Here is a 13,527-nt window from a genome sequence, read left to right on the forward strand (position 1 = left end):
AGATAAAATTAAGATTCACCTAGTGCAGGCATCCCTAAACTTCGGCCCTCCATGTGTTTTGGCCTACAACTCCCATGATCCCTAGCTAACAGGACCAATGGTCAGGGGTGGTGGGAATTGTAGTCCAAAACATCTGGAGGGCCGAAGTTTAGGGATGCCTGCACTAGGTGAATCTTAATTTTGTCTCCCACCGCATCTTGCATTTCTCTTGTGGAGGCCTGTGTTCAAATCTTGGCTTGTCCACAAACCCTCCAACATTCCTCAGATGAAAATAGGGACATTTTCATCTGAGGATTGCTGGAGGGCATGCTGACCTTTTGGTGTCTTTGTTTCTGCTGCCACACCGCCCCCCAGGAGTTATCACTCCCCTCCCAACTGACCCCCCTCAACCCCCATTTTTGTGCCTCCCCATGGAGCATTTCCAAGCAGAAGAAGGGTGAGCACCATCACAGCTACACCAATGGGATGCCCTCCACTCCCCCCTTTATTCCCGCCTAGGGTGGCCCTGCCCTCTGCCTGCCCCTCAGAGCTAGCACATCATGCAGGGATGGGCCTCTGTGGTGGTGGCGTCTTCTACCCAAACTCGGTGGCAGTGCTGTCAGGGGAAATTGGGACATTCCAGGATCAAATCAGGAGTCAGAATGGTTTTCATAATTCCGGAGCTGTCCCTGGAAAATTGGGACACTTGGAGGGTACATCAGTGGAAGCCCCACATAGTGACCTCTTGCCAATCACAGTCTCTAAGCCTAACCTACCTCACATGAAGAGAGATCAGTTCCATGAGCGGTGGTGCTGAGTTCAACAGCCACAGACTGCTATTTGACAATGTCATTTCATGCACTGTTTAGTAAACTTCCCACTGGTCCTTTCTACCCCCACAGGCAAACCTCTTAGAAATCATTACTCTTAAATTCCTGGACTGAAATATATCCTAGTTTCCTTATGAGGATGCAACCAAATTAAAATTAATAGTTGTTTTCTCCCCAAATCAAGGCCTTCTCTGATGTGAAGTGCAATCTAATCACGGACGCCTATATTTCTTTTCTTCCTGAGCTGTCAAACCAAGGCTTTCAGCAAAGGAAGCCTTTTTATCTTTTCTTATTCCAACCCTTGTCCTACATGGCATTGCGTAGCAGATGTGTCATTTGGGTTGGCTGGCAGTATGTTGGCGGTTGCTCTAGCAGAGCAGGAGGTTTGTACGTAAATATACTCTACCAGCTCAGATGCCCATTCATCCATCAAAGTGAAACAGATTCATGTTGATGTCGAGAATGCTAAAAGGCAGTAAAATAAGGGCTAAACCACTACAGGCAATGGTCACAGAATGTATTAAGAAGCTTAGTGGCAGTTTTTTTGTTTTTTTTTTAAGGACATGTTAACTGGACACAAATCAAGGCTGCAAGCTCAGATTGGCATGAGAAACACAACTAAAGAAGGACCTTAGCTTAAGGTCAAAAACTTTCCCACTTTCCCTGCTTCTGTACATTTAAAAGCAGCCTCACACCAATGCAGCAGGTGAAGTTTTTCCTGGAATGGAAATAACTGATCCAGAGCCAGTAAAAATGTGGCAATAAAAATTTGAGAAATGTCGATCAGTCATTTTTCAAATGGCAGCAAAAGCTGACTTGCATTCTAGATATTTCAGTGAAACAAAACACAAGATTCAATTGAGAGGTGTCTTGTTATTTCTTAAGGTGTTAAAATAAATGTCATTGTGGTTGTGGCTAGACATTCCCCAGGGCAGCATCCCTAAGGATAAAGAGTCTGGATTGGGTTGGAGGGAGAGCAGGTGCAGCTGGTAGCAGCTGCTGCGAATGGGCAAGGGGATTTGCCATAGCTGTGAGAAACAGTGGAAGGAAGCCCAGAGAGGAAGTAAAGGTAAAAGGACCTCTGACCAGTAGGTCCAGTCGTGACCGACTTTGGGGTTGTGGCGCATGGAAATGCCGTTTACCTTCCCACCAGAGCGGTACCTATTTATCTACTTGCACTTTGATGTGCTTTTGAACTGCTAGGTTGGCAGGAGCTTGAACCGAGCAACGGGAGCTCACCCCGTTGCGGGGATTCGAACCGCCAACCTTCTGATCGGCAAGCTCTAGGCCAGGCATCCCCAAATTTTGGCCCTCCAGATGTTTTGGGCTACTATTCCCATCTTCCCCGACCACTGGTCCTCTTAGCTAGGGATCATGGGAGTTGTAGGCCAAAACATCTGGAGGGCTGCAGTTTGGAGATGCCTGCTCTAGGCTCTGTGGTTTAACCCACAGCGCCAAGAGAGCCTAGCTAAAGGTGAGCTGGAGGCCGAAGGTAAAATCCAGGAGTTGAAACCCAATGAAGTCGTCCCATTGATGCAAGGACTTCTGCCTAGACAATGGGACTCTCTCCCCCTTTCCTCTCCCTTTGTGCCACACAAATGTGTCCTGGGAACCTTCAGCCATCTGGAGCAGATTGGGGGACAGGGGCCCACGGAGGAAGAGGAGAAGATAAAGTCTCATTGCTCAGGTAGAACTCATTGTGCTAAAGGGATGACTCCATTTAATACAACCACGGGATATGTTCTGTTCTCTAACCCTGGGGAACTGGCCGTTGAAATAGCCCTTCAAAGAGAATCGAGGAGAGGGAGGGAGCAGGAGAGAGAAAAGTGGCAATGAATAGCTAACCAGAGGGTCTCAAGAGGCAAGGGTTAGAAGAAAAGAAAGGAGGAAGGACAGCTGGGAGATACTAAGTGGACTTAATTTCTGGTAACAGCCTGTAAAGAAAAGAAAACACTCCTTTTTCACTTGAGAAGTGAATCTGCTCTCATCTTAGGAGAGAAGCAGGATGGAAGGAGGATATGCCTCCTTCATATATTAGCACACGTGAGGGGAACGTTTCTCAGTACCACCGTGGGACCAGCATCAAAAGTATGCAGAGCAACAAATGTAAAATTTACCTTTATACAATAAGCTGTTTTCTACGTGCACAAAAACTACTCAAGAAGAGCAATGGTGGTGAGGGGTGTTGCCTGAGGGGAGTGGGTGTGGCTAGGGAAGGAGGGATGTAGAGAGAGTCTTGAGAGCCTGATAGAAGGGCTTGAAAGGTTGCATTTGGCTCCCAAACCTGAGGTTCCCCACCCCTGTCTTAGAGGCTTCATTTTGCTTAGAGCCTCCAAGGACGAGACCATTTCTACCCATGTTGAGTAGACTTAATCACAAGCACTACAAAGTGGAGCAGCTGCTGGATTGAGAAACTCAAAACTAGTGCCCTTCTGGGTTCCATGTTCTTAACCGGAGCGTTGCCTAGAGGAAGACTAATGATCTCCGCTCCGCGGGCTCTTCCCAAGCTCACCTTATCTTTTCCGAAGCTGAAGAGCAGTTTGCGCTCAGTAATGAACCGGACGGCGATTACACTGTCGGAATGGCCCTCCAGGACTCCGGCAGGCTTAGACGTGACATAAGGATTCCAAAGGCAAACATGGCGATTAACTCCTGCGGTCGCTGTTCAAAGTCACAAAGTCGAAACTCATTTATACACACGTATTTCCACACCCCCAAGCATGACAAAGAAATATGCCAAAGTTGCAGCAACTGTAAACAGTTTTTGTTTAATGGATTCCATTCCACTCTCCAGATTTGATTGCCTTGATGCAGCTTCTCCCTCACCCCCTATTCATTTCCTTCATAAAAATTAATCTGTTTTTGCAGCTGCTTGACTTGATATGGAGCCAATGCAAGCCAAAGAAAGGGAACACTGGCTGAGACTAGGAAAGATGAGTCCTGGAGACCTTGGTGCAGCCCTACAGTGGACACTCCTTGGCAGGGGTGAGGAATCTCAGGTCCACAGGCCTAAAGAGGCCTCTCCATTTGGCCTGTGAGGGTGTTTTAGCCAAGCCCTGCTCATATTCCCTATACAGTGGTACCTCGGGTTACGAACTTAATTCGTTCTTAACCCGAAGCTGTTCTTAACCTGAGGTACCACTTTAGCTAATGGGGCCTCCCGCTGCTGCCACACGTCTGGCACATGATTTCCATTCTCATCCTGGGGCAAAGTTTGTAACCCGAAGTACCACTTCCAGGTTAGTGGTTGACACCTGTATCAGGGGATGGAGCCCGGCACACCTCAGAGACTCACTGGGAATTGCTTGAGAACAAAGCCGTTCATCTCAGTAGCAAGCTAGATGCCAGGACTGATAGAGTCAGTTCCAAGTAAGGTGTTTTTGTGTGTGTGTGGTTTTTAGTGCTCCATCAAGTCATGTTTCATGAGATCAGTTTCAGTTTTCACAGTCTGAGGTTGATGACAAGGTACTTATGTGTATGCACACAATGACATGCCCTTTGGACCCCTGCCTTCCATTGCTGACTAAAGCTAGCCTGAGTGGCATGACTGGATGGGTTCAGGCTGCAGTGAATATGTCTCTGCATGAAGGGGGGCAAGTTGCAACCACTTTGAAGGAGGTGAAAATGCCCACCCCATCACAAACACTTTCTTTTTGAGCACAGTACTTGACAGGGTAGAGGCAAAGCAGCTGCAGGCATTCCTGGAGGAAACTGATTATCTAGACCCATTTCGGTCCGGGTTTAAACCCAAGATCAGGGCAGAATCTGCCTTGGTCACCCTGATGGATGACCACTATAGGGAGAGGGGCAGGCGGAATGCAATCCTGTTGCTTTTACAACAGCTTTTGATGCCATTGACCATGGTATCTTCATGGACCACCTACAGGAGATGGCTTTTGTGGGCACTATTCTACAGTACAGTAGCTTCAGTCTTTGCTCCAGGGACAGTTCCAGAAAATAGCACTGGATGAGTGCTTCTCGGCCCCTTGGCTCTTGAGCTATGGGTTGCTGCAGGGCAGTATCTTGTCTCCATTGCTATTTAGCATCCAGATGAAGCTGTCGGAAGCAGCCATTAAGAATTTTGGAGCAAGGTGACACGAGTACACTGATGATAACTCCCTTCAGCTATGACAGTACAGTTGATAGTCAGGGGATGATGGGATCTGCAGTCCAACAACATCTGGAGGGCCACCGATTCCCTATCCCTGTCATAGCATATGTTCTATATTTGGTTGCCTCTTCTTTACAACAGCCTCCCCAGTCCTCTACAACATCTCTTTATTGGTTTTGCTGTCTACCCATCACCTTACAAATGCCTCAGGTCCCCTTTGTTCCCCTTTCCCTACCACCCCGCTTCACATCAATTCAGAACAGAACTCTATTTGTACTTGTTTTGTTTTGTTTTTTAATGGATTTCCTTTTCAGTCAGTGTGAAGCTTATGCTCCTTCCCCTGGCAAGTGTTTCGTTGGCAATATACGCTTTATCACCTGCACCTGGCTTTTGGAGGGTGCAATCAAAAGTCTACCCTCCGGGCATTTGTGGGCTGTAGAGATGATGCTAAGCCAAAGGAGGGGGGGGGGAAAATTGACCACCGTAAGCCTAAATTGGCTGGACAATTATGACTCCATCTAAGAAACACTTGGGATTTTTGTTCTGTATGAGGGTCAAGAAAATAGAATACTCAGAGACCTCACTAAAGCACAACTTGCAAGAGTTCCTTGGGGGAACCTATGTTGGTTGTATTTATCTAAAATCATTTCACAATTGTCAGGCAGAAGTACCCTGATATATAGGGCCCTGGGCATTTAAGAGTTCTAAGATACAGCAAACACTAGGTAAATGTCATGTTTTACAACATCAGTACAATTTACTGCACTTTTCTGTATGGAATGCAGCCCAGAAATTACTCCCATACTTTATCACACTTCCTTCCACATGATAACCCCCCTCCAACAGCCAGAAACTTGGAGACTAGACCAGGCATAGGCAAACTCGGCCCTCCAGAAGTTTTGGGAGTACAACTCCCATCATCCCTGACCACTGGTTCTGCGAGCTAGGGATGATGGGAGTTGTAGTCCCAAAACATCTGGAGGGCCAAGTTTTTCTATGCCTGGACTAGACCCCTCTCTCTGAGGAGAAATATTACCGACAAAGGACAACCAGCTAGGCCACAACTGGATTCATGGGCATTTTCAAAATGACCTTCCCTTATAGCCATTTCCTCTCATCCGTTTTCTGTATTTGCCTTGTCTTGGGTGCTATATCCGAACCAAACTAGAGTTTCTGCCTTCACCTATTCATTTATACTGATATTATGTGGATTTAATTGTCATGGCTTTCCCCAAAGAATTCTGGGCATCGTAGTTTAATGAAGTTGCCGTTAGTGAATTTCTACCTAGCCCACTTTACCAAAATGAAATTGTTAGAGTTCCCCTGGGAGAGGGAAATGGCTGCTTTGCTAGGTTGAGTCTGCAATAAACACTGGCCCATTAGGGTGCATTGGGTACTCAGTCGCAAACTCCTCACCTTTCTACAAGCTCCCTCCTTCTCAGTCTGAGTGTTACCTCATTGTTGTCCTCCAGTAGTGAGGAGGATGGAGAGAAAACTAGAATTAGGTGCTTCCACTTGTCACTGGCTCTGGTTCTCCCTCCTGTCAGTCTCCCTTCCTGTCGACCAACCCACATGGGCACCAGTTACCGTTGCTACAGCACAGACATACTCTTAGACTTCTGATTTTACAAGAAAACAAATTATAGCGACATACCTATCAAGTTGAGCCTTGAATGGAAATCAAAAGCATTGACTCCTTGAGCCACGTGGAAAGTTGTCGTTGTAAGACGAGGACTTAATTTCTCTCTCCAAGCTAGCACCAATGTGTTTGTGCGGCTGGTTGTAACAGACAGAAAGACATCTAAGGAGGGGATGTATGCAACTGAAACGGTAAAGAGACGGCATTTTGATTGGATTCGTCATCAAGTAAGAAGTTCTTACATAGAGCTGAGTCAATTGTGGTGAATCGTTTTTTAAGTTTTGTTGTGCTGTGTTAAAATTAGGGTTTTTTGAATGTTTCTACAGCCTGTTCTTAGTACCCTACTTGGGTAGAAAAGGAGAGATATAAATGACTAGAAGAGGATAGATATAAATCGATCAAACATTTGCAGTAGAAATTTAATTTTTCCAAGCCTTCACATCTAGTGCTATTCTTTCTCCCAACCTGGTACCAGATTTGTTTCTGTCATTTAATAATGGGAGGTCATTCAACATAACTAGGCCCCATCACTTGAATTTATGGTTTGAGAGGCCATCAAGATGGCAACATAAACATGAATTGTACTTTTGTTGGAAAGCCAAGGCTCACTCCAACTGCCAGACAAACATGCTGTATTGTTTTAATATTGGATTGGGAGCCGCCCAGAGTGGCTGGGGAGACTCAGTCATATGGGTGGGGTACAAATAATAAATTATTATTATTATTATTATTATTTGTATTTGCATGTGTGTGTTTTCATGCATTGCCTTTATATGTGCATATGTAAACACATTTAATGGGTACACAGCAAAAATGTAGCATGTGAAGATGGCCATTGAGAAAGAAGTTCTGAATACAAAATTGGTGGCTACACTAAAGCAGTGATGGGGAAGAAGATGCTGTTCAACTCCAATCAGCCTCAGTGAGTATGGTCAAAGGTCTGGATGATGGGAGTTGTAGTCTAACTACTTCTGCAGATATCTATAAAAAAGTATAACCATCTGGTTTTTATATGCTGCTGTAATGTTTGCTATTGAATGGCATAGTTGGAATTTCAATAAAACACACACACAACCTGCCTCTCTGGACTCTAGGGACTTTTATGAGAGTAAAATGTTATGAATATTAGGAGCTGAGAAATCTTCGCAGTTTCCAACAAAGACATAAACTTGTTTCTGACTAAATTACATTGTAAGTCAAGCTCCTTGGAGGATGCCTGACTGAAAATGGTGGTCTTAAGAGTAATTCCCATATCAGAATATATATGGCAAATTAAAATGTTACGTTCATTGAAGAAAAGACTGAGCCAGTTGCTGTTCTTCGTACTGTAGAATCATATGGCTGGAGGGGTATTATAGATCATCTAATCCAATCTCTGGCTCAAGGCAGCGAATTCATAGCTAGAGCATGTCCACTCTCTGCTTGAAGGCCTCCAGCAGGAGAGAACCTGCCATGTATACCATGGGTCTATGGTTAACACATACAGCAGTGTTGGGATCCACAGAATGCTGTGTGAAATAGTAAGTCTGCAGGCCTGAGTGTACTAGTAAAGTGAAACTGGCTGATGCAATACTTTCTGTAGAAGTGCTGGGTCAGAATGACTCAGCAGTAATGTGCTGTCAGTTGATTGGTTGTCAGTGGTTTAAAAGGGAAACCTATCCAGCAATGTTTGTGGTGGTGTTGTAGAAGGGTGTGGTCAGTGAGAGGTTTAGAGAGTGTATGAACTGCTTGTGTATGAACTGCCTGTAGATATTTGTATATAGCTCACAATAAATATACTGCACTAAAGAAACTGGAACTCTTAACATCTCTGCTAAAGCGCCGTGAAGAAATTTGCGACAGGGTTATGGGCCCAGCACGCTCCCGCTGCGCAAGAGTCCAGGTAGCAGTTGTCTAGCCATGAGGAGCTGGAGGTGAGCTGAAGGTATGGAGTAGTCCAGAGCTGGCGTGTTGCTAGAGAAGCTGACGGCCACTAACTACAGCGTCTGGTCGGTCCGCATGCAACACTTCCTCAAGCGTGAGGGTTTGTGGAAGGTGGTGGAAACTACGCCACAGTCCCCTGAGGAGGATTGGGACGATGATGAGAAGCTGGCACAAGCGGTGGCCGAGCTAGAAAAGGATGAGAGAGCACTGTCTACTATTGTTCTTGGAGTGGACGATAGCCAGCTTGTCTACGTAACAGATAAGGTGACGGCGAAGGAGGCGTGGGATGCACTCAGGGCTGTCCATGTGCGTGAGACAGCTGGTTCACTGATAACGCTGACCAGGAGAATGTACCGGTGTCGGAAGAAACCGGGCGACTCTCTGGTAAACCACCTAAAGTTCCTAACAGGCTGTTTCCAGGAGCTAGCCTTAAGAGGGAAGCCAGTGGGGGAAGAGGACAAAGTTTTCATAGTCCTAAGTTCCCTTGACGACAGCTATGATATGCTGGTCACTTCTCTCGAGTCGGTGGAGGCTGATAAGCTGACCCTGGAATACATCACCGGGCGGTTGTATGCAGAGGAGGACAGGCGTGCCGAGCGAAAGATGACCTCAGCCCAGCTGTTGGAGCATCCCAGAGGGAACAACAGCCGGGAGGAGCAGAGGTGCCAGCAGCCAGAGAATCAGCCAGGAGGAGCTGCTGCAGCCCAGCCGGTGGTCAACAAAGTAAAAAGGTGTTTTTGCTGCAAGTCCAGTGCACATCTGCTTCGGGACTGCCCAAAAAAACACCAAAAACAGCAGAAGCACAGGAGGCAGCAGAGAGAGTCTACCGCCTGGGTGTCTGCAGATGGTCAAGAAAATGAAGAGCTGTGGGTTCTGGACAGTGGAGCTTCTCAAACTTTTTGTAAAAGAAAAGCATTGCTGACTGATGCTAGGGCTTCAAACAAAAAACATGTAAGTCTTGCTACAGGCCAGAAAGCTAATGTGGTTTGTGAGGGGGAGGTTGTGTTCCCACAACTGGGACACACATTCAGGAATGTGTTGTGTGTGCCTAGTTTGCAAAACAATCTCCTAAGCATTCCTGACTTGGCAAAAGCAGGCTTTGAAGTAAACTTTGTGGGAGACCAGTGCCAGATAAAGCAAAATGGGGCAGTGTTGGCAAATGCTGACCTTAGAACTAATATGTATGTATTACGGAGTGAGTCTAAGGTTGCAAATGTGCAAAATGTCCCAACCCACAATATGTGTATTCATCTCCTGCATAGACGCATGGCTCATGCTAGCTTTAAGGTGCTGAACAAAACGTTGGAGTTGTGTGGGGGGATGAAAAACATTAAGAGTTGTAGTAAGTACTTGGACTGCAATATTAGTTCTAAGGTCAACAAGTTTGGAAAACTCAGCAATGGCCAGAGGATTGGAGAAGATCAGTCTACATCCCAATTCCAAAGAAGGGCAGTGCCAAAGAATGCTCCAACTACCGCACAATTGCGCTCATTTCACACGCTAGCAAGGTTATGCTTAAAATTCTACAAGGCAGGCTTAGGCAGTATGTGGATCGAGAACTCCCAGAAGTGCAAGCTGGATTTCGAAAGGGCAGAGGAACCAGAGACCAAATAGCAAACATGCGCTGGATTATGGAGAAAGCTAGAGAGTTCCAGAAAAACGTCTACTTCTGCTTCATTGACTATGCAAAAGCCTTTGACTGTGTCGACCACAGCAAACTATGGCAAGTTCTTAAAGAAATGGGAGTGCCTGATCACCTCATCTGTCTCCTGAGAAATCTCTATGTGGGACAAGAAGCTACAGTTAGAACTGGATATGGAACAACTGATTGGTTCAAAATTGGGAAAGGAGTACGACAAGGTTGTATATTGTCTCCCTGCTTATTTAACTTATATGCAGAATTCATCATGCGAAAGGCTGGACTAGATGAATCCCAAGCCGGAATTAAGATTGCCGGAAGAAATATCAACAACCTCAGATATGCAGATGACACAACCTTGATGGCAGAAAGTGAGGAGGAATTAAAGAACCTTTTAATGAGGGTGAAAGAGGAGAGCGCAAAATATGGTCTGAAGCTCAACATCAAAAAAACCAAGATCATGGCCACTGGTCCCATCACCTCCTGGCAAATAGAAGGGGAAGAAATGGAGGCAGTGAGAGATTTTACTTTCTTGGGCTCCTTGATCACTGCAGATGGTGACAGCAGTCACGAAATTAAAAGACGCCTGCTTCTTGGGAGAAAAGCAATGACAAACCTAGACAGCATCTTAAAAAGCAGAGACATCACCTTGCCGACAAAGGTCCGTATAGTTAAAGCTATGGTTTTCCCAGTAGTGATATATGGAAGTGAGAGCTGGACCATAAAGAAGGCTGATCGCCGAAGAATTGATGCTTTTGAATTATGGTGCTGGAGGAGACTCTTGAGAGTCCCATGGACTGCTAGAAGATCAAACCTATCCATTCTTAAGGAAATCAGCCCTGAGTGCTCCCTGGAAGGACAGATCGTGAAGCTGAGGCTCCAATACTTTGGCCACCTCATGAGAAGAGAAGAATCCTTGGAAAAGACCTTGATGCTGGGAAAGATGGAGGGCACAAGGAGAAGGGGACGACAGAGGACAAGATGGTTGGACAGTGTTCTCGAAGCTACGAACATGAGTTTGACCAAACTGCGGGAGGCAGTGCAAGACAGGAGTGCCTGGCGTGCTATGGTCCATGGGGTCACGAAGAGTCGGACACGACTAAACGACTAAACAACAACAACATTTGCAAGGAGGTTAAGAGTAGGGCTTGCCCAGTAGCAAGAGCAAGCCAGAGAGAAACCAAAAGACCACTGGAGTTGATTCATGCCGATGTAACAGGTCCTTTTCCACCAAGTGTCTCCCGTAATAAGTATTGTTTAATTCTGGTGGATGACTACTCTAGGTTTGGCTGGGTCTACCCATTAAAGCAAAAGTCTGAAGTGCCCCAAACTTTGAAGTTCTGGGTAAGAAGGGTAGAAAGGCAACTTGGCCAAAAGGTGTTTTCTATTCAGACAGACAGGGGAGGTGAATTTATGGCAAACTCTCTGAGACTGGTTGCGAACCCAAGGGATTAAACATAGGCTTGCCAATGTGGCAACTCCTCAAGAGAATGGTGTAGCAGAGCGTAGGGGAGGAGTTTTGCAGACACAAATGAAAGCATTGTTAGCAGATGCAGATCTTCCAATTAAATATTGGGCTGAGAGTATTAAAACAGCTAATTATATTGGGAATCGCCTATGGTCAAGTGTATTAGATGATATACCCTACAAGGTTCTCTATAACAAAAGTCCCAGTTTGCAACATTTGAGAATCTTTGGAACAAAGGCATGGGTGGATATACCTGTGAAAAATCGAAGAAAAGGTGGAAAAAGAGCACAGCAGTTGTTATTTCTTGGGTATGAAAGTGGAACAAAAGCTTACCGGTTTGAAAACGATAAAAACCTTTTGAGTTTTAGTCGGTCAGCCAGTTTTAATGAGCAAAGAAATTGGCCCAAGATACATGCAAACCAATTGCCAGAAAGTGTTTTACTGCCGAGTGTATCTGATAAGGCAGTTGAAACAAAGCTAAGAATTGGCAGCTCTCCCAGTAAAGTTGAAAGGGAGGAGGTAAAGACTGAGCAACTTTCTCCAACTACTCGTGTGGAGCAGAGGGAAAAGGAAAGTGTAACCAGGACAGGAGGAGGTAAATCTCCAGTGTCAATCCACCCCCAAAGCAGTCCTGAAAGTAGCCCTAATGAACCTAGGAGGTCTGAGAGAAGTAATAAAGGTCAACCTCCAGCCCGTTATGGGTTCACAGACAGCATAAATCAGGTGTGTGTAATTGAGCCAGAAAACTTTGAAGAACTGCAAGAGTTACCTACTCTAGAGAAAGAGGCGTGGTTAAAGGCAATGCAGGCAGAGTATGACTCTTTGCTATACAACAGTGTGTTTGTACCTGCAGAATTGCCTAAAGGTAAAAAGCCCATAAGCTGTAGGTGGGTTTTTAAAGTGAAAACGCTGGCTGATGGTAGTTGCCAAAGGAAAGCCAGGCTAGTTGCCAGAGGCTTTACACAAAAGAAACTGATTCACTACGATGAAGTCTTTGCCCCAACAACAAAATCTGAAACAGTAAAATCAGTTTTAGCAATGGCAAGCCTGAGGGGGTTAAAAGTTAATCATTTTGATGTTGCCTCAGCATATTTAAATGCTCCCATTGATGCAGAGGTGTATTTGCAGCAAATACAGGTTATGAGCTGGAAAGAGACAGCATGGTCTTAAAGCTGCAGAGGGCACTATATGGTTTACACCAAAGTGCACGTCTATGGCATGAATGCATAGACACAACTTTGAAAAAGATAGGATTCAAACAAAGCCTGGCTGATTCCTGTTTATATTCAGCAACAGTACAAGGAAGCGTTTGTTATTTACTTTTGTATGTTGATGATATTTGTCTAATAACAACTGCACAAAAGCAAGTGTCTTGGTTCATGAACAACCTAGGTAACAAGTACAAACTGAAGCATTTGGGAGAAATCCAAAATTACTTAGGAGTAGAGGTTCAGAGGAATGAAGAGGGTGTCTACTCCCTAAGTCAGAAGGAAAAGATTGAAAAATTACTGAAGACATATGGAATGGAAAGGGCAAATGAGGCTGACACTCCCATAACTACACAGTATAAAAATGAACCAGAGGGGCAGAAATGTGAGAATGCAACAGCATTTCATTCTTTGTTGGGTTCTCTGTTATATTTAAGTTGCTGGACGAGACCTGACATAACATTGGCAGTGCACATGTTAAGCCAAAGAAGTGCAGACCCAGCTCAGAGAGATTGGGTAGCACTTAAAAGAATCCTGAGGTATCTGAAAGGCACAAAAGATTACAAACTGGTGCTAGATACAGGGTGTGATCAACAAGTATATGCATATGCTGATGCCAGCTGGGGAGACAGAGAAAATGGAAAATCTACCACTGGCTATGCCATATATATTGGAAATGCCCTGGTTCAATGGAAAAGCCTCAAGCAAACGTTTGTTGCCACAAGTACTT

The 13,527-nt window shown here is 45.3% G+C and overlaps 1 protein-coding gene across 5 annotated transcripts in view; it reads right to left on the reverse strand.

Moving 5' to 3' along the window:
- WDR49 (WD repeat domain 49) overlaps positions 1-13,527 on the reverse strand; it is a 101,324-nt gene that overhangs the window by 60,990 nt on the left and 26,807 nt on the right. For all 5 annotated transcript variants that reach the window (XM_060274407.2, XM_035132371.3, XM_088669168.1 and 2 more), the window contains 2 exons: positions 6,575-6,742; positions 3,322-3,470 (listed from right to left, as the gene is read on the reverse strand). In XM_060274407.2, coding sequence (XP_060130390.2) covers positions 3,322-3,470; positions 6,575-6,742 — 317 coding nt within the window. The remainder of the gene's footprint in view (positions 1-3,321; positions 3,471-6,574; positions 6,743-13,527) is intronic.

This window comes from Zootoca vivipara, chromosome 5, assembly GCF_965207765.1.
Source record: "Zootoca vivipara chromosome 5, rZooViv2.hap1.1, whole genome shotgun sequence".
Lineage (NCBI taxonomy): Eukaryota > Metazoa > Chordata > Lepidosauria > Squamata > Lacertidae > Zootoca > Zootoca vivipara.